General features: G+C 41.8%; 2 protein-coding genes across 2 annotated transcripts; both read left to right on the top strand.

The window, feature by feature from the left end:
• The first annotated feature begins 1,134 nt into the window (after positions 1–1,134).
• Positions 1,135–2,373, top strand: LOC111379165. Its single transcript, XM_023002501.1, has 3 exons — positions 1,135–1,293; positions 1,351–1,725; positions 1,822–2,373. The coding sequence occupies exons 1-3, from the start codon at positions 1,135–1,137 to the stop codon at positions 2,371–2,373; spliced, it is 1,086 nt and encodes a 361-aa protein (XP_022858269.1).
• Positions 2,374–2,432: 59 nt separating this feature from the next.
• LOC111379164 lies at positions 2,433–3,101 on the top strand. Its single transcript, XM_023002500.1, has one exon. The coding sequence runs from the start codon at positions 2,433–2,435 to the stop codon at positions 3,099–3,101; it is 669 nt and encodes a 222-aa protein (XP_022858268.1).
• Positions 3,102–25,903: the final 22,802 nt, after the last annotated feature.

Genomic DNA, 25,903 nt, shown 5'->3' with positions numbered 1-25,903 from the left:
GAACTAAGTTATTAAATCTAGGGTTTGATGTAACCTATTTGAGACATGATTCAATTTCTTTATAGTATTTTCATTTAATTTTTCAGAATTGATTTGTATTGTTCTTGCTTAATGCTTTCAGTTGCCTGATCACCAATTGAATGAATTGATGTTCTAAATTTGACGCTCGAGAGAGGGAAATTTAGATGTGATCTAAGAACAATATAACCTAGGTTTGTAGATTTCGAGAGAAAGTACGAATCTTTGAGGGTAAAATAAGAATCAAGTGCGTGATAATCTTTATTTATTTAATTCGGAATAGAGATATTGGGGTAAAAATATAGAGATAGGTTCTATTTGACGCTCGAGAGGGGGAAATAGAATTAATTTAGGATTCTTGCCTATGAATTCGGGAAATAGTTGATGGAAATATCTATAGGGATTGAGAATTATGTCGAGAATACGGTGAAATCATTCCCTAGACATTACGTAAGTTTGATTTAGTCTTTCGAAATTGCCTCACTTTTATTGCACTATTTAATTCATTGACGTTAGTTTAGTATTCAAACATTAATTTAACACTCGATTGTCTAGATAAAGTAAATGCGGACACAATTATAGTACTCAGTGAAAGTCGAATATCAATCCCTGTGGGTTCGACACTTTTCAATTCTTTAATATACTACAAAACTTGACACCGTGCGCTTGCGGTATAAAATCACGTTATATAAAACGCGTGGCAAGTTTTTGGCGCCGTTGCCAAGGATTGATTCATTCGAATTCAATTGATATTATTACCAATCGGCGTTCATTTTACTCTAGATTTTTATTTTTACCGTTATTTTTATTTTACTCCCTTAGTGTCTATCTTTAAAAGCTTCCTTTTGATTATTTTCAGTTGTTTATGCGAAGGGCGAGAAATCTAGATCTACTACCTGTTGATCCTGAACCAGAATGCACATTTCGCATTCTCAAAGGCATACAAAGAAATGAACGGGAAGCAATGGCAGAACAGGATCTAGAGCAGCCAATGAGGATAACCAACAAAGAGCTATTCGGGATTACATAAGGTCGGTTGTCAATGACAACTATTTCGGCATCGCACGCCTAGCAATTGCTGCAAACAATTTCGAATTGAAGCCAGGGTTGATACATATGGTACAACAAAATCATTTTGGGGGTGCTGCAGTAGAAGACCCAAATGCTCGTCTTGGATCATTTTTGGAAATTTGTGACACGGTGAAGATGAATGGGGTTACTGAAGATGCAATTAGACTCCGCCTATTCTCATTCTCTTTAAGGGATAAAGCAAAGGCTTGGTTCTAATCACTACCGTATGGCTCAATTACAACTTGGGATGATTTGGCTCAGAAATTCCTCACCAAGTACTTTCCACCTTCTAAGTCAGCTCAACTTCGGGGTGAAATTAGCCAATTCAAACAACTCGACTTTGAGCCATTCTATGAAGCCTGGGAAAGTTTTGAAGATTTGCTTAGGAGATGTCCTCAACATGGGTTCCAGAAATGGGTGCAAATTGAGATATTTTATAATGGGCTAAATGGGCAGACAAGGACTATGGTAGATGCAGCTGCGGGAGGCATTTTAATGGCTAAAATAGTAGAGGCTGCATATACTTTATTGGATGACATAGCCACTAACAGTTACCAATGGCCAAGTGAGAGATCAGGTGTAAAGAAAGTAGCAGGACTTCATGAAGTGGATCCCATCACTGCACTAGCAGCTCAGGTTGCATCACTCACAAATTAGATAGTCACGCTTACCACTCAAGGAAATCAACAGAAGGTAGATTCAGTCATAAGTACTTCTTCTTCACACCAAGAGACAGAGGTTGCAAACGAGCAGGCCCAATATGTCGACAGTAGAAACTACAATCAAAGAGGAAGCTACCAAGCTAATCACTATCATCCAGGGTTGAGGAATCATGAGAATTTGTCATATGGCAACAATAGAAACACACTTCAACCCCCACCCGGATTCAACACTCAGAATTCTGATAGGAAACCACCCTTGGAAGACATCCTTGGGACGTTCATTTCTGAGACAAGATCATGTTTAAACAAAATTGAATTACGGTTGGATAATATTGAAACACATGTGTCCAACATGGGAGCCACAATGAAGAATCTTGAAGTGCAAATTGGCCAATTGGCTACATCAATGAAGTCTCAGCAAAAAGGAAAATTTTCCGGTGACACTGAGGTTAACCCACGGGAACACTACAATACGATCACCCTAGGGAGTGGTAAAATGGTTGAAGAAAGCAAACCTAAGAAGATTATGGTGTCTACGTCGGATGTCAGAGTTATAGAGGAAAGGCAGAGTGAAAGGCAAAAAACTGAGGCAGAGGGTACAAGATCTATAAGCCTTACTTGATCTTATTTTTGGACAACCCACCAATCTTGAAGCCCCCACTACCATTCCCGCAGAGGTTCATGAAGAAGAAATTTGATGACCAATTTGCAAAATTCCTGGATGTCTTCAAGAAAATCCACATCAACATTCCCTTTGCAGAAGCTTTGGCCCAAATGCCTAATTACGCCAAATTCTTGAAGGAAGTGATGTCAAATAAGAAGATGCTGAAGGAGTTCGAGACAATTAAGCTAACAGAGGGGTGTAGTCACATACTTCAGAAGCTCCCTCACAAATTGAAAGATCCGGGTAGCTTCAACATCCCGTGCAGTATTGGTGGTATCACATTTGATAGGGCACTGTGCGACCTTGGAGCTAGTATAAACCTGATGCCCCTATCAGTATTCAAAAAGCTGGGTCTTGGAGAAGTGAAGCCCACAACCCTCACTTTGCAACTGGCGAACAGATCGATCACATATCCCAAAGGCATGATTGAAGATGTATTGGTGAAGGTCGATAAGTTCATCCTTCCTTTGGACTTTGTGGTGTTGGACATGGAGGAGAACGACAAAATACCGTTGATTCTTGGTCGACCTTTCCTAGCTACTGAAAGAGCATTGATTGATGTCCAGGAAGGAAAATTGACACTGCGGGTTAATGAAGAGCATGTGACTTTCAACATCCATCAAGTAGAAAAGCCTCAAGAAAAAGTCAGCATTTGCAATATGACCAATCGGCTGAAGCAGTTTTAGGTCACAGAGTAAAAAAGGAAGTGTTCTATGACCCTTTAGAACAATATATGGCTCTCAATTACTTAGTAAGGGATGCATCTACTGATGGGAAATACTCGGGAGCTGAAGAAGTAGTGGATTTCATATTCACCCAAGAAGCTGATCCACATGACAAAAAAGAAGGCTATGTGGCTAGGCCTTTGAAACCTCCAAACATTGTCAAACCAAAAGAGGTTTTGAAGGCTACATCGAGGTTCAAACCGCCTGATTTTATTGGCTATGCTACGATGAAGGAGAATGCAAAGCCGAGGGTAAAATTCAGAAACAAGAAAGATGCTCCACTCGAAGATCCACCGTAGACACCTTGGTTGAGTCAAGCGAGTGACTATAAAGAAGCGCTTCTTGGGAGGCAACCCAAGCTTTCATCTTTATTTATTTATTCTATTTTTGAATTTTAGGATAATTTATTTTATTTCAGAGTTGTTATTTAGGAATTCATCAGCCCTACCCGTCCCTTAGGTTTTTGAAATATCAAGTTGGTTATCGATGTTTGAGCTAAGTACCACTTGTTCCATGAGTTTAATATCTACATTGTGATTTTTCAGGAACATGACATCGCAGATCAATCAAACAACATTGAAAAAGGAGAAGCTGGATAAATCTCAAGTTTGGGGGAAAAGTTAGAAGAAACGTCCATCAAATTCAACATTAGTGCACCAAATCATCGTTGGCAATTCAGACAATTCAGGGAAGTCCTCCTCTTTTTCTTTTAATTTAACATTGGGGACAATGTTTAGTTTAAGTTTGGGGGGAGTGTATTATAAATTGTCTAATTCCCAAAAATTTTGGTTTTGTCTGATTTGGGTGCAAATTTTTTGATTTGTGTGTTTTTTTTTAATTATTTGTTTGTTTTTTATTATTATTTATTTATTTAATTTTTATTTGTGTGCATTGTCAAATAAAAAAAATTTCATTTCGTGTTTTGCATGTTTGTGTGAGTTAGGTAGCCTTGCCGCCGATGATGTATAATATTAAGAACATGTATTAGTTCATGGATTATGGATAAGTTATATGTCTGAGTTAGATTTTTGCTTATTCGTGTGAAACGGGAATTATTTTTGCACGTGGGTTGATTGTAGCGTTGTACATGAGTAGGTTGATCCATGTTTATAGGTTGAATAAGAGAACTTAGATGCTAAACCCAAACAACCTTTAAACATTATTATACCCTTAAACTAAATATAGGCTATTTGGTAGGTTAAGCTGTTGCAGGAAAACTTGGAGATAAATGCGGATTCCATGTGTGCTAAATTTTGTGTGGATTGTCTGAGACTAATAGGATGAAAACTGGGTGAAAACTTTAAGTTAGAGGTCGATTTTCATACCTTTGATGAGAGGTTAGTAACTTAGTTGATTCCTAGAGGTTGAAACAGTCAAAAATAAGGATACTCCTCATCTGTTGATAGGTTGAACTGCAATAGTGAAATCTAACCAAACTTGAGCGATGTAAGAAATTAGCATTGAAAAAAAAAATCAACTTTAGAATACACCTTGGAAAGAGAAAAGAAAACAAGTTTGGGAGTGTGTGAATCCTACGAGCGAGGTAAGGAAATATTTTACTTTTAAGGTCGAAAATTGGGTCAGTTTATTATTGTACAGCGTTATGCTTAATTCTCCACACACACACCCGTTTGCATTGAATGAGCGAGGATTTGACGCCTGCATTATAGTTTTGAAGTACTTCATGAATTTGACGCTGTGCTTTTAATCTTGAGCAATAAATGCAAGGTGTCTAACATAAAGTTTCTTTTGAGTGACTTTGTCTGTCTTAGTCGTGTTTTTGTGCTCGTTAATAATTATCTTTAGTTTTGTGTTTACTCGAGGACAAACAAAGAACTAAGTTTGGGGGTGTTTGATGAGTGTAATTCACTCATTAAACTAAAGCTTCTAAATCACGTTTTTTGATGTGTTCTTGAGCATTTTTGAACATTTTGATGTGTGTGTTAGTGTTGTTTTGCAGTTTGGACAACTCTTGAGAAAATACCACTATTGGGAGCCGGTGATGAGCAAAAACGATGATCAATGAAATGGAGCATGAATAAGCAAGTATTGAATAAGATTGGAGTGGAAAATAGGCTTGGAAAAACAAAGAGAAGAGAAGCAAAGCAGTGGCATTGGCATTGGCGCCATGGCGCCGAAAAAGGGGCGCCAGATGAAACTGAAGTAGAAACGTGGGCGCCATGGCGCCCAATGAATGAAAAAAAAGAACAGAAACTTGGGCGCCACGACGCCAAACCTGGGCGCCATGGCGCCTGTTCCCAAAACGTTAAAACCCGAGTTTTTAAGTATCTTTTCGGCCCAAAAATCTTACCCTAACCCTTGAGGACTCTTAGAAAATATAAATACCTAGATGAAGAACAAGAGAAGAGGGTGAGATGGCTGAAGATGCAAGAAAAGGAGAGGCACCAATTAAGAGAAGGTCGACCCGATTTTGGAGAAGAAGAAGGGAGAAACTGAGAAATCAAGTCACAAGATTGAGAAATAGAGCAGCAACCTGAGTTTTTTCTTATCTATCTCTTCTCCATGCGATTTAATTTGTATTTTATCATGCTCTTCTTCTCAATCATGAAATAAGTTATTAAATCTAGGGTTTGATGTAACCTATTTGAGACATGATTCAATTTCTTTATAGTATTTTCATTTAATTTTTCAGAATTGATTTGTATTGTTCTTGCTTAATACTTTCAGTTGCCTGATCACCAATTGAATGAATTGATGTTCTAAATTTGACGATCGAGAGAGGGAAATTTAGACGTGATCTAAGAACAATATAACCTAGGTTTGTAGGTTTCGAGAGAAAGTACGAATCTTTGAGGGTAAAACAAGAACCAAGTGCATGATAATCTTTATATATTTAATTCGGAATAGAGATATTGGGGTAAAAATATAGAGATAGGTTCTATTTGACGCTCGAGAGGGGGAAATAGAATTAATTTAGGATTCTTGTCTATGAATTCGGGAAATAGTTGATGGAAAGATCTATAGGGATTGAGAATTATGTCGAGAATACGGTGAAATCATTCCCTAGACATTACGTAAGTTTGATTTAGGCTTTAGAAATTGCCTCACTTTTATTGCACTATTTAATTCATTGACGTTAGTTTAGTATTCAAACATTAATTTAACACTCGATTGTCTAGATAAAGTAAATGCGGACACAATTATAGTACTCAGTGGAAGTCGAATATCAATTCCTGTGGGTTCGACACTTTTCAATTCTTTAATATACTACAAAACTTGACACCGTGCACTTGCGGTATAAAATCACGTTATATAAAATGCGTGGCACTCGTCAACTTTCAGACAAGGAATAAGTCCTCCAGGGACAAGTTGGCTTCCACTGAGGAGGAACTGAAGAAAATAAGGGCTGAGGCGGAGGAGATGAAGGCCCAAAAGGATTGAAGATGAGGCCAAGTTGGGATCCGCCTTGGCCCAAATTGAGGCTTTGAAGAAAGAGGCATACGAATCCCAATGTAAGGTGGCATCCCTTACTAAAAAAGTGGAGATTTCTAATAATCACCAGAAGGTGACAGTTGAGGCCCTAGAGCAGGCCAATTTAAAGCTGACCGAGGCTAATAATGCGTACAACTTTTTGGAAGGCCAAATAAAATAGCATGTCGATGAGTTGAAGAGGGCAAGGAAGGAGGCCCAGATGGTGAGGGAGGAGGCAGTTAAGGATTACATTGCCAACTTTCACCTCACCAGGGAGTATCAACGCTTTAGGTTGTATTGGAGGAACTTTGCCTATGTTGAGGTGCTGGACAGAGCTGAGGAGCTTCTACTAACGTCGACTTATCACAACTGAGTTCGGAGTTTGTTGATGAAGTTCCTAAGACGTTTGCTGAGTAAGCAGTCGATGATGAAGCGATCGAGGATAAGGAAGCAGACACTTCTGAAACTTAAGCCGCGGAGGCACCTGGTACCGAGGCACCGCTACCATCTGCCTAAGTAGCATAGTTTACTTTCAATTCATACTGATGTATTGGCCTCGAGTCCCCCTCTTGTAATATCATATTCAATATCAATGAAAGTCAATGTTTTGCAATATTATGTCTTTTCAATATTCAATGTCAATGAAAGTTAATGAGAGTACATGGACCTCGGTAAATAATTAAGCATAAGTCTAGTTAATAATCCGAATTTGACATCTTAATTTTCATTACTTATAATAATCAAGCTTATGGATTAGTTAATAATCAAGCTATATAAATGATGACCTAATGGGTTGCATTCAGGTTCCATTACTTGAAATATACCATGATGTCCAAGTTGAATGAAGTATTCAATGTAAATTGAGTAGGTTATTTGGCTAGAACTTTATGTTGAGTTCGAATTAGGGAAGTAAAGTGATGGTGGATGAGATGTGCATGTCGAGGCATGTGGAGTAAGCCTTAGAGATCAGACAAGATGATCCCAGAGTTGGGAATTAGGACCTCTCCTCTAAGGCTCCCATGTTTCCTTACATGGTGGGTGGTGCTGCCATGCAGAGGCTTCTCCCTTTGACATTTAGTCTCGCCAAAGGGAGGCATGTAGAGTGAGCTTCGGAGTTCAGGTGAGGTGACCCCAGAGTTGGGTCTTAGGACCTCTCCTTCGAGGCTCTCACACTTCCCTACATGGTAGATGGTACAACCATATAGAGGCTTCTTCCTTTGGCATTCAACCTCGCTAAAGGGAGGCATGTGGAGCGAGCCTCAGAGTTCAGGCGAGGTGACCCCGAAATTGGAAATCATGATCTCTCCTTCAAAGCTCCCACACTTCCCTATGTGGTAGATGGTGCAGTCATGCAGATACTTCTCCCTTTAGCTTTCAGCTTCGCCAAAGGGAGACATGTGGGGTGAGCCTCGGAGTCCAGGCGAGGTGACCCCAGAGTTGGGGATCAGGACCTCTCATTCGAGGCTCTCACGCTTCCCTACATGGTGGATGGTGCAGCCATGCAGAGGCTTCTCCCTTTGGCATTCAGCCTCGCCAAAGGGAGGCATGTGGGGTTAGCTTCGGAGTTCAGGCAAGGTGACCCCAGAGTCGGACATCAGGACCTCTCCTCTGGGGCTTCCACACTTGAGAGTCGTATAAGAATTTAATGACATTTTATTGAAGCTGAAAATCAGTTACATAAGTTGGGAAAGATCTTTTAGAGATGCAATATATTCATTGGTAGTAAATTTTGAGATGCTCAATGTTCCATGGACGAGACTGTGCCTTTCCATCCATGTCTTCAATTCTGTATGTGTTAGGTCGGAGTTCTTCTTTAACTTTGCAAGGGCCTTCTCAGTTTGGAACCATGGTACCTTCTCTAGGTCCTTTGGAGGAGATGAACTCTCCTAAGGACCAGGTCATTGATTCGGAAAGACCTCTTCTTCACATTAGAATTGAAGCATTTGGTCATTTTCCTTTGGTAAGCAGCGACCCTTAGTGGGAGTAATCTCTTCTTTCGACAATGAAGTTGAGGTTGAACCTCCGTAGCTCGTCATTAGATATTTCGCTGAAGTGTAGACGACGTGATGATGGTAAGCTGACCTCGACTGGGCTCATGGCTTCGGTTCCATAGGCCATGAGGAAAGGAGTTTCTCCCGCAAGAGTTCTGGTGGTAGTTCGGATTGCCTAAAGAACTTGAGGTAGCTCATCAACCCAGGCTCCTTTTGATGCATCCAGTTTCATTTTGAGGACATTTTTGATCGTATTGTTTACAGCTTTAACTTGGCCATTGGCTTGAGGATGATGAGGGGTTGAGAAGTGCTTCTTGATTCCAAGTTCTTCGCATAGGTTCCTGATCTTTTTATTGTCTAACCGCCTTCTATTATCTGAAACTATGGAGTGGAGAATTCCGAACTGGCATATAATATTCTTTCAAAAGAACTTGGAGGTGTTTACTTCTGTGATTTTTGCTAGCGGTTCGGCCTCAACCCACTCCGTGAAGTAATCAATAGCCACAATGGCAAAGTTTGCGCCTCCTCTACCTTTAGGCAAAGGACCTATTAGATCCACGCCCCACTTGGAGAAGGGCCATAGGCTGGGATAGCAGTTAGCTCCTGTGAGGGTTGCCGCTGAATGGGGAGAACCGTTGGCACTTGTCACATTTGCGCACGAATTAAAGCGCATCCTTTTTTAAGTTGGGCCAGTAGTACCCTTGCCTAAGTACTTTTGTGCCAAGTCTAGTCCTCTTGAATGATTGCCACAAAATCCTTCATGGATTTTCCTCAGAATGTAAGTGGCCTTGTCTCCCCCCATGCAGTGAAGAAATGGGGAGGAGAAGCTTCTTTTGTAGAGTACGTCATCAATGAAGAGAAAATGAGCTAACCTCCTTCTCAGCTTGTAGGCCTCATCTTTGTTAGTGGGCAGGACCTAGTCCTTTAGGTAGGCTATGATTGGTTGCATCCAGGTAGGTTGGCCTCGGTAGACGGTGTGGGGAGGTGCTCAATTGGTACTATAGCAAGTAGATCAAAGTCCTTGCTGCTCGCGAGTTTAGAGAAAGCATCTGCATGTGCGTTCTCGAGGTGACGGATCTACATTATTTCGAATTTTTCAAAAGATGGGAGAAGGTTCATCACTATCTTCAAATAGGAGACCATGGTTTTATCTTTAGCTGAAAAACTATCATTCACTTGGCTCACTACCAGCTAGGAGTCACTGTTGATACGTAGCCTCCTTATTTGCATTTCTTTGGCTAATCCGAGACCTACAAGGAGCGCCTCATACTCAGCAGCGTTGTTGGTGGCATTAAATCCGAAGCTCACGGCTAAGTTGAACTTGTGACCTTCTGGGCTCACAAGGACTACCCCAACTCCCGAAACTGTCTCCAGCCGAACCATCCATGAACAAGTTCCACGTGGGGAGCTCAGCAAGTTCCATAACCTCTTTTATCTCGGGTACATTGGTGAACTCTGCTACAAAATCAGCTAAGGTTTGGCCCTTGATGGCTGTCCTTGTCTTAAAGACAATGTCGAATTCACTTAACTCTACTGCTCATTTCAGTAGTCTTCTCGAGGCATCCGGCTTCTGTAGCACTTGCCTCAAAGGAAAATTGGTCAGAACGTGAATGGTGTGTGCTTGAAAATAGGGCCTCAGCTTCCTAGAGGTTGCGATCAAGGCTAAGGCTAGCTTCTCTATATCGGGATAGCGAGTTTTCGGAGATAGGAGTGCCTTGCTAGTGTAATATATGGAAAGTTGGGTGGTTCCTTCCTCTCAGGTTATGACCGCACTAATGGCCTCATTGGAGATGGCCAAGTATAGTTAAGATATCGATGGGCTTTGGCTTGAAAAGGAAAGGGGCATGCCCTAGATGCCTTTTCAGCCCTAAAAGGCCTCTTCACATTACTCATTTCATTCGAACTTCTTCTCGGCTTTCAATACCTTGAAGAATGGGAGACATTTATCAGTGGCCTTGATGACAAAGCGGCTAAGGGCTACCACTCGTCCCGTTAGGCTTTGGACTTCCTTGGGTTTATGGGGTGATCTCATCTCGAGTAAGGCATTGATCTTTTCAGGGTTGGTTTTGATTCCTCTTTGATTGACCATGTACCCCAGGAATTTGTCGGAGGCAACGCTAAAAGTGCACTTGAGGGTGTTGAGCTTCAACCTGTAGCATATCGTCAACGTAGACTTCCATCGTCTTGTCGATGACGTCCACAAACATTTTATTGACAAGCCTTTGATAGGTGGCCCCGACATTTTACAACCTAAATGACATCATCTTGTAGCAGTAAAGGCCTCTGTCAGTGATAAATGAGGTGTTCTTTTCATCGGCCAGGTACATAGATAGTTGGTTATAGCCCGAGTAGGTGTCCATGAAACTCAGGAGCTCATGCCCGGCAGTGGAGTCTACTAATTGATCAATTCTCGGAAGTGGGAAGCTGTCTTTGGGGCATGCCTTGTTGAGATTCGTAAAGTCGATACATACCCTCCACTTAACATTGTGCTTCTTGACGAGCATTGGGTTGGAGAGCCACTTCAGGTAGATGGCCTTCATGATGAAGCCGTTCTTGATTAGCTTCTGTACTTCTTCCTTCAGAGCCTCATACCTTTCCCAATTGAGGGCTCTTCTCTTCTGTCGGTGTAGGACAACCTTAGGATCTATTTTTAGGTAGTGAGAGCTGACCTTGGGGTCTATGCTTACCATGTCCTCATGCCTCCAAACAAAGACATCAAGGTTCTTGCGAAGAAAGTCTTTCAATCTTTCTTTCATGTCGTCGCCCAGGGCTTTACCTACCTTCAACACCTTCGTAGGGTCAAGGGGGTCTACCGAGAAGCTTTCTAACTCCTCCACCAGAGTTGTTTGAGGATCGTGTTCAATCACACGGGAATTGATTTCATCGATTATGGAGAGCTCTTTCTGCTTGGGAGGTACATCAATCAAGTCAACATCCTCTCGTTCGGGAGGGGCCTCATTGGGGACGTCTGCCATATCCACATCGGTCAGAATGGCATGTACGTCTCAGGGTTCAACCTTTCTGATGGAGCTCAGGTAGCATTTTCTGGACCCTCTTTGGTCACCTCTCACTGTTATCACCCCATTCTCAGTTAGGAGTTTCATGCATAAGTGGTGGATGGAGGTGACGGCCCTCAACTCCTTCAGGGTTGGTCTACCCAAGACTCCGTGGTAAGCTGACCGACTGTCTACAATAAAGAATTTCATGAAGGTCATGGTGGTTTGGGGGGGACTCTCCCATCTTTACTGTCAATGTTATCTTTCCTCTTGGAGTAATACTATCTCCGATAAATCCGTATAGAAGAGTGGTAGTGGGCGTCAGCTCATGGTCCAGGATCATCTTATCAAAGGTGGACCTGAAAAAGATGTTGACGGAGCTACCATTGTCTACCAGTATGCTTTTGAACCCATTTTGGGCGACAACGGCCCTTACCACAAGTGCATCACAATGGGGGTAGTAGACCCCTTCAGAGTCCTTTAGGATGAAGACGATGGGTGGTACTTGGTTTCTTTGGAAACTACTATCCACGATATAGCTGGTTAGCGGGAGGCATTTAGTTTCTCGGACATAGTTCTGTTTCGTGTTTCGGGTCTCACCTCCTACATAGAGGCCTCCGAATATGGTATCTATCTCGTGAATAGGGGCCTCTTCTCGTGCATGGCGGTTTCCACAATGCCTGTGTCCTTCCCTGGGTCTCTCCGCGCCATGTTTCCTTCGGTGGGGGGATACATCTTACTGACGAGGAGCGGCCTCCTCACGCCTACGTCGCTGGTCGTCCCTAGGCTGGAGCTTGTTTACCTGTGGTGACTCATTCATCCTATCTTGTGGGTGTTCCTATCGGTTGCAGTATGTGTATTCCCAATACTCATACGTGTCATGACCGTAGGAGCGGTGGTACATACAATAATCGGGGGTTCTGATTAGACCTATTCCTAGGTCCTGAACCACGCCCCGACCTCTTCATCTACGGGAGGCTTGTTGTGAGGTTCTTTCTTACGGGTCGATAGTAGTTGGATTGACATCTTCATATGCCAAAGTTGGAACTGCGTTCAAAGTGGTTTTGGCAAGTGCTTGCCCTGAATTCCCATTATTAGGTGGGTTCATCTGGTAGCCCATCAAGTGGAAGGTCGGTCCCCTAGCGCACTGTCTCTGTTGAGGTGGGAGGCCTCTGCTGGCCCAATTCCGGTGTTCAATTAATTCCTCATTGATAATCTCCCGCCTCATCATTTCCAACAGAGCGTCATAGGTGGTGGGATCTTAGTTTTGCACGTCCTTCCAAAACAGGGTATTCATATTCAGACCTCCTCTTAGGGCTGATAAAGCCTCACGATCGGTGACTTGCATGCAGTATATCATTTTATCAGTAAAGCGTAATAAAAAGTTTTTAGGGATTCCCCATGTGCTTGCCTCATGTCTTGAAGGCGCTGGATAGGGGCTTCTCCCTCTTTGCTGACCGTAAACCATTTTAGGAAGGTGTTTTTGAATTCTGGCCAACTCCTTATGCTCTCAGGTGGCAGTCGACTATACCAAATTTCAGCTACTCCACTAAGTACCAAATGAAAAGCTCTACACTTCACAACTGAGGTGGCACCTCTAAGACTCATATGAGTTTTATAAGCACTTAGGTGTTTCTCCGAGTCGCCTTTCCCATCATACTTTGATATTTTGGGCATCACATAGTGGCTCGGAACCTGGGCACTTCTTAGTTCCCTTGAGAATGGTAGATTTTCATCGTTGTCATCCAAGTCACAGGACCTCTGCTGCTTATCTGAGTCATTATTTTCCTCGACTTCATACCTGGGTATTTGATGAGAGGGTCTAGCTTGGGTCCTAGCCTCCTCTTCCCTTTATTGGTGCCTATTTCTAGGCAGAGCAACACGGGGGGCATTCTCACGCCTTTCCTCCAGCTGATGAGACATTAGAGGTAGGGGCTGTGGTCTACTCCGAGGCTCGTGTTGTTGTTGTTGCCTGTGCCTCGGTTCTGCGGGGCTAATTCTGTCAAAGATGTTTTTAGACCTCCTAGGTCTTTGTTCTGGCTCATATGCTGGTGAAAAGTTGTCCTGGTTATGTCGGGCCTCGGTGGGTCGGTCAGCAGCATAATTGGAGGAAACATCAACTTCTATTTCCCTCTCCATGAGGCTCCTACCTCGGTTGTATTCTGTCGGTACAGCCCTTTGGCTTTGAACTTCCTCATCTTAGTCGTAATGTTCTTGAGGTGCATATGGAGGAATGGGAAAACCTCCCTGGCTCTGTATTTGGACCATGAGTTCTCTCATGGCCATGTTTTGGCTAGCAATGTTCCTCATGTTCGCGACCATAGTGGCCATCTCTCGATAGTTGGGCAGCCATCCGCATTTCACCTCTTCTGTGGTAGTGGTGAGGTCGATGCCGGGCTACAAAGACAGCTGTCGGTGGGGGCATTCCCACATTTTCTCTTACTCTCCTAGGGGGTACATCCTTGTCTGAACTCATTCTCTTCCGTTCCAACTCCAAATAGTTGCTAAGTTATGGGGCTTCCACTTGTTCTTTTCCAACAATAAGTCCTTTTTTAAGGAGGATGCCCAAATATTTTTTTCGATAAGCTTTGTTTACATGGTTGCTCGTGGTTATAGTATAGTTTCCCATAGACGGTGTCAATCTGTTAACCCTAGAATATGTTGCCAACAAATACCGGACCTACCCGCACGTAAGCCTGATCTAACACACTAAGACACGTGGACGGTCTAGAAATAATAGCAAAAGGGGGTGTGGGAGCGACTCAAAGGTGTGGGACGAGAACTTTAGAATCCGATGAGATGTTTGCATAACGATTGTACAATAATTACCAATCAATATTTGTAGAATGTAAGTATGAATTCATGTATGTTGCAAGAGAGTAAAATGTAAAGAATGTTATATTTGTTCTTGTGTTGAATCTTGCATTACCCTTGTGGGAGATATATGGGAAGTATTTATAGTACCACAACTTAGATCGTGACCCTTGGTTGGGAGTATACGTGGTCTCATCTCATAAGTTTACATGTCAAATTATAGGTGTCACATTTGACTTTCCAGCCTGCTACACATTTATAGTCGATGGTGTCGCCACTGCATTGATAAGACAGGACACTTGCATTCTATGATGGGTGTCCCATCAATCCATCAAGAAGGATCCTTGTGTAAGACCGGATCTATGGGAAGAAGTGTCGCTTAGAGCCTCAGGGCCTCAGATAAGATGGGGCCTTGGAGTTATGGGCTTCAGCTAGGAGACCACATTGCATATTCACTTCGATGTCAGCACTTGGACCACGTCATGGGCATGGTCACAGTATGCTGGTCTGCTCTTGTTGGCTTGGGGGCCTCGGATAAGATGCCACGTGGTTTGGTATAAGTGGGCCATGGGACCCAGGAGGTCGACCAAGTGTGTCAACACGTAACAATGTACTTGAACGCTGTAACCAAGTTTATGATCTTAATCGAGCTTCTTATTGCCTGGAATAATGGTTTTTGTAGAATGGTTAGCCTGTCACCATATTGTTGCAGTAGATAGTGGTCTGGAGGAAAAAAAAGTGAACGTTAGATCTTTTTTCTGGAATAATTGTATTGCCTTATTTAATAAGCTCTTATCAAGTGGATATATGTTTGTTGACGAAGATGATAATGATACATGTTTCTCCCATGCGAGCAAGTACGACGAATATGAGACTGCTAATTGTCTTGCATTGTTCGAGGACTTTGAATTGAGTAGACTTCTTCTTCTTCGTCTTGCCCAATTCATCCTTGAATTTTCAAGGAAGCGTAGTTTTGGAAGTGATGGTGGCAATAAGGAAACGAAAGCCTGCATCAGAGGACTATTGCAGCTGGAAAGTGATGAGAACATCGGACGTTTACTTATTTTATTTAAGCTTTATTTATTTTCTTGGATTATTATTTAAAAATTTGGACTTGTATGGGCGCAGGCCCAATCTCGTTAGGGTTACTTTACTATTTAAACCTATTTTGCATTGTAATTTTAAGTTTTGATGAATGAATTAAATTGCGTTTAGTTTGTCGCCACGTTTTCCCTCTCCTTCTTCCCCTCTTTCTCCCTTCTCCCTCCCTTTCCTAACAGTCCTCTTCTCTTCTTGTTCTTCTTGATGTGGTTAATTCTTGTTCTGACTTTTTTATTCTACATCAAATTTGGTATCAGAACTAAATCTTGGGTAATTCCTTTCCTACAATCCAACATCTCTTCGCATCTCCTTCCCAAAACAAACAATTTTTTGTTGGAACAGCATAATTGAGAACGATTTAACCACGAGCAGCAGTTTCTTTTCCTTCACTGTTCTTTGTTAGTTGAAAAAAAAGGGTATACTGTTCACGGGTACTGTTCATCCCGAATTTCAAACTTTTAGAATTTTTTTTCTACAGTATTACCCAAAAAAAAATTCATCTTGCTGCCGTTTCGATATTGCTGCTCATTCTAAATCAATTTTTGCTGTTCATTACCTTAATTCCAATACAATGCTTAGTTGGGCTCAATTTTCTTATTCCCAACTAATTAACCCGTAATTCAAACCCAACACTCAGTCAGCCCACCTTTAATAAACACAGTCAGTTCAAACCCTAGCCCAACCCAGCTCATATCTCACTACCCAACTCAATTTTCAAACAACCCGAGCCCTAACTCCTCACCCGTGTCAATACCACGACCGACATCACCGGGGCATCTCGCCACCAATCTTCTCCTATCACTCCACATCCTAGGTCGACATCATCACTCACACAACCCACCGCCAACCACAAGCGCTCTACAACAGCCAAATCTCCCCTCGAACCATCGCCTTCTCTACTACCACACTCAATCGTTGACCAACTCTTTTGCCGTCTTCGCCCACACTCAGCCCATATCCTCTCCTCGTATATCAGTCCATTAGCTACTACCACCACCTCCATCAATTCAGTTTGCCATCATCATCCAATCCATCTGCGAGATTGTCATCACAGCAGACCCGTCGCACCGCTGAAACCAACTCTAGTTCCAACACTCACCTTTAAAGCTAATGACGCTCGCCCTCCACGCCGACATCTATCAATTTTCTCGAGCCTAAAATCCTCTAAATCACAGCCACCATCATCCACAAACTGCTGTTGAAAATTTTTTCTCAGTTTACGCCCACCACCACAGCCACTGCAAACCAGAAAGACCGATTTTGAGTTGCCGAAGGCAAGGACCAATTTTACATTACCGAGGCATCATCTTCAAAATACCCCAACCACCATCGGATTCAAGAGTCAGCTGTTAACTGGATTCAGAGAAGTCAAAGACAATTTATTGTGCCCTAGATTGTTGGATATTGTTGTCACAATTCAAGAGGAGCAAGTTCTGAATTAGAAGATAACTAGAACGGAGGGAAGAACATAAACATTCATAGAGTCCCACTTGTTGGAAATTCCAACCAACTGAACTCAGGGAGTCACTGCTCCTATCTATTTTTAGTTGACACTACTGCTTTATTTAGAATTGCATCAATTAATTCTTTGTGTTGCTAATACTTTGGTAATTTGAGCCTTAAACCTACTTGATTGGAATTCGCGAACTAACTCCCATTGTTCATCCCTTTACCCCAAGTGACTAGGCCTATGATTTGTACCTTTACTTTTTTATTTTATTCGCATTAGTATTATAGCTTGCTAAGAATCAGACTTTACGTAATCCCATTTTTAACAAAAAAAAAAAATAATAATAATAATAGAATATCAGATTGCTAATCTACTGTTAGCACTTGTTGCTTGTTGATCTCTATAGTGCACCTCACTTATCTAGTGTTACCGTGTATGCAATTACGTAGTGGTCGTGTTACTGCTTCTAGTTCTAGTACCCTTGCCATGGACCCTTCCCAAATTGAAGCCCTCACCCGATAGTTGGCACAATTACAAAATCAATTAACGGCTGTCCAAACTGAGGTAGCCACTACTCGTGAGGAGAATAGAGCCCTAACCGCTAGGTTGAACACTCTTGACCCAAGCCCATATTCAAATGAAGTTGAAAACTCTAAGGCTGTCCATGAATAGACACCACGCCTGACATGATCGTAGGGAAGGAAATCAGGCTCGTGGGCGTGAGCGAAAATATCACCGTTATGGTACACTATCTCCTTCTCACCACGAGGAGGGCCTCTTTCGAAATATTAAGTTAGACACCCCTACATTTGATGGTTGTTTGGATCCTAGTGTATTCAATCAATGGGTTAGGGATATAGATCGCTTCTTTGCCTGGTATGGGGTCCCTGAAGATCGAAGGGTACAATTCGCCAGTTTGAAATTAACTGGCACTGCTCAACTCTTTTGGGAAAGTGTTGAGGACCTCATGGAGAGGCGTTATGCTCTCCCTGTTGGGAGCTGGGATGAAATGAGGCGTCGCCGTCAAGAAAAATATTTACCTCAATCTTACAGGGATAACTTGCTGGATCAATGGAATGCACTTACGCAAGGCAGTTAACCTGTGACCGAATACGTTACTCAGTTTGATGAGTTTCGAATGAGATGTCAAGTCGTTGAGGATGAGGTCATGACTTTGAGTAGGTTTAGGCTAGGCCTAAGGAATGATCTTAGACATGAGCTTGTCCTTAGAGGCGCACCACTCTTGACCATACCTATTCTTTCGTTCGGGATTACGAGTTAGTGACTAGGATACCGTATAGAAATCATAGTGACTCCTGCACTACAACCTCTTCTGCATCCACTCCATACCCTAAGTCTATTCTAGGACCTCCTCCTTCTAATACTACCTCCACATCGGATTGCAAAGGTCGAGATTCTGAGGTTTCAAGAACGTCCTCCCGTTTGCAATGCTTCAACTGTAAGGGCTTTGGTCACATTTCTTCTAAGTGTCCTAGCCGAGCCCTAGTTATGGAAGAGCGTGAAGGTATAGTCGACAAACCACTAGAGGACCAGGTTTATGAGCCTAAGTTAGACGAGTTTGATGACTTGGAAGATAGTGTAGATACCTTCTTAGGTTGTATTCAGGCTAGTCACCTTATTCTACATACACCTAGAGTCAGTGTCTCTATTGCACTCTTATCCAACCTAGGGATGCCGATGATTGGCGCCTCATGTCATCTTCGACACTTACATTAAGATTAATAACAAGGACTGTAAAGTTATCGTTGATAGTGGCAGCTGCATTAATGTGATTTTGATGGCTACTATATCCTGTCTACGGTTGAAGTCGGTTCCTCACCCTTAGCCATACATCATCTCTTGGGTTGGTACCTCTTCTATAGCTGTCAAGGAGCGTTGTTTAGTCCCTATTCAGTTTTTCAAGTATAAGGACCATATATGGTGTGACGTCATTTCAATGGATGTCGGGCACATCATCTTGGGACGACCTTGGTTATTTAACCTAAATGTAACCATCTATAGTCTATCCAATTCCTGCTCCTTCATGTTTAATGGAAAGAAGATTAACCTTAACCCTTTGCCCCCAAAGCCTGTTGGTCCACTGGAAACGAAGAAGAGTGTGGAATGAAAGGGATTGCATATCATTAGTCCTACGGAGTTTGAGCGTACACTTGTTGGTGACTCAATTGTGTTCGCTTTGGTGGTCATGAAGGTTTCATCCCACTCCACATTAGAGAGCCCTGTTGAAGTCCAGTCGATCCTCCAAGAGTTTCGATATGTCTTTTCGGAGGACCTACCTGATCATCTACCTCCTCTATGGGATATTCAACATGCCATAGATTTCGTCCCAGGGGCATCCCTTCCAAATTTGCCTCATTATAGGATGAATCCTACCGAGCATGCCGAACTTCAAAGGCAAGTGGATGACCTCCTTCACAAAGGATTCATTCATGAGAGTATAAGCCCGTGTGCTATCCTCGCCCTATTGACGCCCAAAAAGGATGGTTCTTGGAGAATGTGTGTGGATAGTCGCGCGATCAATAGGATCACGGTGAAGTATTGTTTTTCCATTCCTAGACTTGACAATATGTTAGATATGATGGTTGGTGCCACAATCTTTTCGAAGATTGATCTGAAGAGTGGATACCATCAAATTTGAATTTGCCCAAGTGATGAGTGGAAGACCGCGTTTAAAACGAAAGATAGTCTTTATGAATGGCTGGTCATGCCTTTTGGGCTCAGCAATGTGCTAAGTACCTTTATGCGGGTAATGACACAAACTCTTCAACCTTTCATGGGTAAGTTTCTTGTTGTCTACTTTGATGATATCCTTATCTATAGTAAGACTAAGGAGCAACACCATGACCACCTCACACAAGTTTGCTCTACCCTTCGTGCAACTAATCTGTATGCTAACATCAAGAAGTGCTCTTTCTTCACCGATACAGTCATTTTTCTGGGGTTCATTATCTCTTCGACAGGGTATTTGTTAACCCTGCTAAGGTTCAGGCGATTATTGACTGGCCTAAGCCTAAAGCTATTCATGATGTCAGGAGCTTTCACGGCTTAGCTACATTTTATCGTTGCTTTATCAATGAGTTTAGCACTATTATGGCACCTATCACAGAGTGCATGAAGAAAAGAGAGTTTCATTGGACACAAGAGGCGGCTAAGGCCTTTAAGTTAGTCAAGAAGCGAATGACAGGGGCTCATGTTATGCGTCTTCCCGACTTTTCCAAAGTCTTTGAAGTTGAATGTGATGCCTCCAGGATAGGTATAGGCGGAGTCTTGAGTCAGGATCGTCACCATGTTGCCTATTTCAATGAGAAGTTAAATGAAGCCAAACAAAGAAACTCAATTTATGATAAGGAACTGTATGCGGTGATCCAGGCTTTGCGCTATTAGTGCCACTATTTGTTGCGCCAGGAATTTGTCCTTTATTCAGATCACGAGGCTCTTCGTTACCTCAACTCCCAGAAACGATTAAGCTCTAGGCATGATCATTGGATCGAATATTTGTAGGCCTACTCATTTGTTTTAAAACATAAGAAGGGCGTGGAAAACCAAGCAGCTAATGCATTAAGTCGTCGTGTCTCCCTTTTGTCGATCATGAGTGTCAAGGCCATCGATTTTGAAAGGCTTAAGGGGGATTACGAAGCATGTCCCGATTTTAAAGATATCTTTCTTGATTTACAATGGGGACAATCAGGTGCCACAGATAGCTTCCGACTTGAGGAGGGTTATCTCTTTAGAGCTAATAAATTGTGCATCCCTCGAACTTCTGTGCGAGATTTCATAATGTGGGAAATTTATGCGGGTGGTCTAGCCGGTCACTTTGGGCGTGATAAGAACATAGAGGAAGTTGAACGCCAATTCTATTGGCCTAGCTTGAAGAAAGATATGGCTAAGATTGTTAGTACATGTAACACTTATCAATTGAGTAAACAGAAGAGGCAAAACATAGGCCTATATACCCCTCTTCCCGTCCTCAATTGTCCTTGACAAGATGTTAGTATGGATTTTGTATTAGGCCTTCCAAGCACCCCAAAGAAACATGATTCTATTTTTGTAGTTGTCGACCGTTTTTCAAAAATGGCTCATTTTATCCCCTTTAACAAAACATCAGATGCGTCTAAGGTAGCCATGTTGTTCTTTAATGAGATTGTTAAATTGTATGGGCTTCCTAAGACCATTGTATCCGATAGGGATATTCGTTTCACTAGCCATTTTTGGAGGACTTTGTGGCAAAAGATGGGTACCAAATTGAAATTTTCTACGGCCTACCACTCTCAAGTCAAACTAAAGTAGTTAATCGAAGTCTTGGTAACCTATTACGTTGTCTGGTCGGAAAAATCTTCGAAATTGGGATTTGATCCTTCTTGTAGCTCAAATTGTGTATAATAGCTCCATAAATCATTAATTAGGTATGAGTCCATTTGAAGCCATTCATGGATACAAGCCTAGGAAACCATTAGATCTCATCCCTATGTCCCTACAGGCTAGAGTGTCAGTGTCAGTGTCAGCCGAAGCATTTGCACAACATCTTCGTGATTTACATATTGAGATCAATAAACAACTTGAAGCTAGTAATGCAAAATATAAACTCCAAACTGATTTGCATAAATGACATATTGAGTTCAACATTGGGGATTACGTTATGGTCCGCATTAGGCTAGAGCGGCGTCTTCATGGACCCGTCTCCAAATTGCAAGCTCGTAGTGTTGGTCCTTTTAAATTTTTAAAGCAAGTTGGTCCAAATGCCTATGTTGTTGACATCCCACTACATCTTGGTTACCATTCTACTTTCAATGTTGAGGATCTAGTAGCTTATAAAGGTCATTTCATTCCCTCAGATGATCCTTTGTTACCTCCTTTTGTGAACCTTGATCCTGATATTTGGCCGCTTCTAATGATATGATCCAGGAGTCGAGCCCGACGAAGGCAAGTGCGAGAGGAGACCCGTTGATAGTCGATGGCGGACTAATGATGCTATCAAGGGCAAAGCAAGTGAAATAAGCAATGGGATTGCTCGTTCAAGAAACCATTGATGGAACCATGTTCGGGACTCAAAATGGAGCAACTTTCATGTTCGGGTCGAAGGCCGAATCAACTTGGATCAATTTGTTATCAAGTGACGAAATCGGAGGCTGAAAACAAGCCTGTGCAGCCGCACAGTGGCATACCGAAAATTAAAACACCAATTCTTGTTGAACCATACGACCGCATGAAAATACACCATGTGGCCGCACAAGCCAAAAAAATTGGCGAATTTTCTAATTTTGGCCGAATTTCCTAGTTTCGATAGAATTCTTATGAAATCAAATTATTACCATAATTTGATGGATTTTGGACGTTTTTACTCATTATTATAAATAGGAGAATATTTTTCATTGTAAAGACCTTTGACTTTTTGCTTAATATTATAGAGAGAGAATTGTTCTTTCAATTTCTTGTTCTTCTTGAACAATCTTGGAACTTATCAAGATTCAATTTCTTGTGGCATTCTAAACAATCGGATTATGGGTTCTTTTAATTGTAATCAAGGGGTTTTATGTTCTTCGCTAATTTAGGGTTTCTTGGTTCAATTCTTGGGGTTCAAGATCCAAAATCGGGTTAGTATTGGTGTTCTTGGGTTTTGCATCAATCTCGTTGTAGGTTTCGTAGTTTTCATTGCTACAGGGTTCGCATCAGTTGGTATCAGAGCTTTGACTCCAATTTAATCAGGTTATATCCTTTGTTTTCTAAATTTTTTCAATTCCTTCTGTTCTTGTGTCCAGAAGGTTTTCTTGATCTTTTGATCCAAAAGTTTCATCAAAAATCTTCAAATTTCGCCCAAATCAGTTTTCGTTTTCTTTGTTGGTTTTGTTATTGATTTTCGGATCTTAAAAAAAATTACTGTTCATCCGTACAGTAAAAAAAATTGTTAAATATTATTGATCCGTTAAATACTAACTTTTATTATTCAATATCGTTCCTAAATTACTTGGACACATTGAATCATTCCATTCCTTCAATTCAAGTCAAATTTTAAAAATTTTCTTTGAGTCCTTTATTACAATTATTGAGTCACATCAAGTTTGGGAAATTCTACACGAATTGATTGATTAAGTTCATTGATTGTTCCTAGAAGCAATTGTTGAAAGAATTGAGTGGTAAAAGGTAGAGAGGTAAGCTTAATAGAGGGTAAAAGCCCTTGTGTGTGTTCCGAGTGACTTTTTGTGAGGCAGTAAAATAAAATTTTTAGTGTCAGGATGTCAGAAAGGGCAGAATCAAACTCAAGCCGACAAGGCCATAATAGCAATGCATCAGAGGATTTAGTGCAGAGGTTTGAGAGGGCATTTAGGGATGTGAGAGAAAGGTTGGAGAAGCAGGAGGCTTGGATGAATGGATTAGATACATCGGTGGCTAATCTTAGTCGGGGGCATCGAGTGGATGTATCTAATGCCAGATGACCGGATAGATGGGAGCCTAGGAGGGAAAGGCGAGAGGAGTATGGATATGGGAGTGACATGGGCAAAGATGAATTTCACGGTGTTGAAATGCGAAGGATGAGGAATAGAGGCGATAGGTTCGACAGATGGGGTCGGAATGATCGCGGGGAGGTGTTGGATGGAAACTTGGGAAATATAAAAATGACAGTTCCTTCATTCAAAGGAAGGAGTGATCCTGAGGCATACCTGGAGTGGGAAAGGAAGGTTGAAATGATCTTCGAGTGTTATAACTACTCGGAGGAGAAAAAGGTGAAGTTGGTAGTTTTGGAGTTCAGTGACTATGCAATTTCATGGTGGGATCAAGTGATTACTTCACAATGTAGGAATGGGGGAAGACCAATCAGCACTTGGGAAGAATTGAAGTCATTGATGAGAAAGAGGTTTGTTCCTAGCCACTATTACCGAGAGATCCATAAAAAACTGCAAGGTCTATATCAAGGGTCAAAAAGTGTAGAGGACTATCATAAGGAGATGAAAATACTCATGATTAGGGCCAATGTGGTGGAGGATTGGGAGGCTACCATGGCATGATTCTTGAATGGGTTGAATAGGAAAATTGCCAATGTAGTGGAGTTGGAAGACATGTTGCATGTGGCTATGAAGGTAGAGAGACAATTGAAGAGGAAAGGGGAAGCTAGGCAGCCGTTAGAAACTTCGAGTGTTAATCCATCTTAGAAGCCAGGGTGGAACAACAACAACAACAAAAGTGATAAAGCTGTACCTAAAGGTAGGAATGAGCGGCAGAAAGGGAAAGAAGAAAGTGCTAGCAAAACAGCACCCAAAATAGATTCACAACCATCAAGGAATCGAGACATCAAGTGTTTTAGATGCTTGGGGTCAGGGCACATTGCTTCTCAATGCCTAAATAAACGGGTAATGGTGTTGTTGGATAATGGAGAGGTGGTGAGTGAAAGTGAAGGAGAGTTTGAGGACATGCCTGCATTGGAGGACGTTAAAGAAGAAGAAAAATTGGAGTTTGCTGTTGGGAAATCGTTGGTGTCAAAAAGAGCTCTTAACACTCAAGTCAAAGTGGATGATTCGGAGCAGCAGCGAGAAAATATATTCCACACACGTTGTTACGTCAACGATAAGGTATGTAGTGTGATTACTGATGGTAGGAGTTGCACGAATGTAGCTAGCACAACTTTAGTTGAGAAATTAGGACTAGAATTGTTAAGACACCCTAGGCTTTATAAGTTGCAATGGTTGAATGAAAGTGGGGAAGTTAGGGTAAATAAAAGAGTTTTAATTAATTTCTCAATTGGGAGTTATAGTGACAAAGTAGTATGTAATGTGGTGCCTATGCATGTGGGTCATATCTTGTTAGGAAGACCATGGCAATATGATAGAAGGGCCACACATGATGGATATAGGAATCGTTATAGCTTTGTCAAGGATGGGAAGACTATTACTCTTGCACCATTAACACCGGCACAAGTGTATGGAGATCAAATGAAACTGAAAAGTGAGGAAGACGAGAGAATAAGAGACTCGGGAAAAAGGAGAGGTAATAGTGAAACCATCAATAAGAGAGAAAATAGCGAGGTGGCTGAGAGTGGAGAAAAGAGAGAGAAGCCACATGAGCGGAGAGAAAAGGAGTCAGTTGAGAGGAGAGAAAAAGAGTCAGCTGAGCGGAGAGAAAAGCCAAAGGTTAACTTCTATTCAAAAGAGAGTGATTTGAAAAAGGCTGTGAGTGATAATAGGCAAATGATATTGTTAGTGTACAAGGAGTCCCTCCTCAATTTTGAGAATTCTAACACATCCCTCCCTAGTTTGGTTAAGTCTTTATTGCAGGAGTTCGACGATGTGTTTCCTGATGAGATGCCAAGTGGATTGCCACCAATCAGAGGCATTGAGCACCAGATTGACTTTGTACCCGGAGCTGCCATACCGAATCGACCAGCTTACTGAAGCAATCCCGAGAAGATGAAGGAGCTTCAAAAGCAAGTGGAGGAGTTGATGAGCAAAGGTTATGTCAAGGATAGTATGAGTCCATGTACTGTACCTGTCTTGCTAGTGCCTAAGGACGGGACTTGGAGAATGTGCGTGGATTGCCGAGCTATCAACAATATCACGATAAAGTATCGTCACCCAATACCTAGGCTAGATGATATGCTTGATGAGTTGCATGATGCTTGCATTTTTAGTAAGATTGATCTTAAGAGTGGGTATCATCAGATTCGCATGCGGGAGGGTGATTAATGGAAAACGGCATTTAAGACTAAGTATGGATTGTATGAATGGTTAGTTATGCCGTTTGGACTCACTAATGCACCGAGCACTTTTATGCGTTTAATGAACCATGTTTTGCGTGCTTTTATTGGGAAATTTGTTGTAGTTTATTTTGATGACATCTTAATTTATAGCAAAAACCTAGATGAGCATTTAGAACATTTAAATTGGTGCTTGTTGTGTTGCGAAAGGAACAACTGTATGCTAATTTCAAAAAGTGCACATTTTGCATAGATAGAGTTGCTTTCCGAGGATT

Source organism: Olea europaea, unplaced genomic scaffold, assembly GCF_002742605.1.
Source record: "Olea europaea var. sylvestris unplaced genomic scaffold, O_europaea_v1 scaffold1939, whole genome shotgun sequence".
Taxonomy (NCBI): domain Eukaryota; kingdom Viridiplantae; phylum Streptophyta; class Magnoliopsida; order Lamiales; family Oleaceae; genus Olea; species Olea europaea.
Note: the sequence above shows the minus strand (reverse complement) of the source record. Positions and strands in the feature narration are given on the sequence as shown.

Excerpts from the sequence above, each read along its gene's own strand:
- LOC111379165 (XM_023002501.1), top strand. The coding sequence starts at position 1,135 with ATGGTACAACAAAATCATTTTGGGGGTGCTGCAGTAGAAGACCCAAAT. Across the intron at positions 1,294-1,350 it reads CTTTAAGGGATAAAGCAAAG|AAATTCCTCACCAAGTACTT; the intron begins GCTTGGTTCTAA and ends GATTTGGCTCAG. Across the intron at positions 1,726-1,821 it reads TCACTGCACTAGCAGCTCAG|ACAGAGGTTGCAAACGAGCA; the intron begins GTTGCATCACTC and ends TCACACCAAGAG.
- LOC111379164 (XM_023002500.1), top strand. The coding sequence starts at position 2,433 with ATGAAGAAGAAATTTGATGACCAATTTGCAAAATTCCTGGATGTCTTC.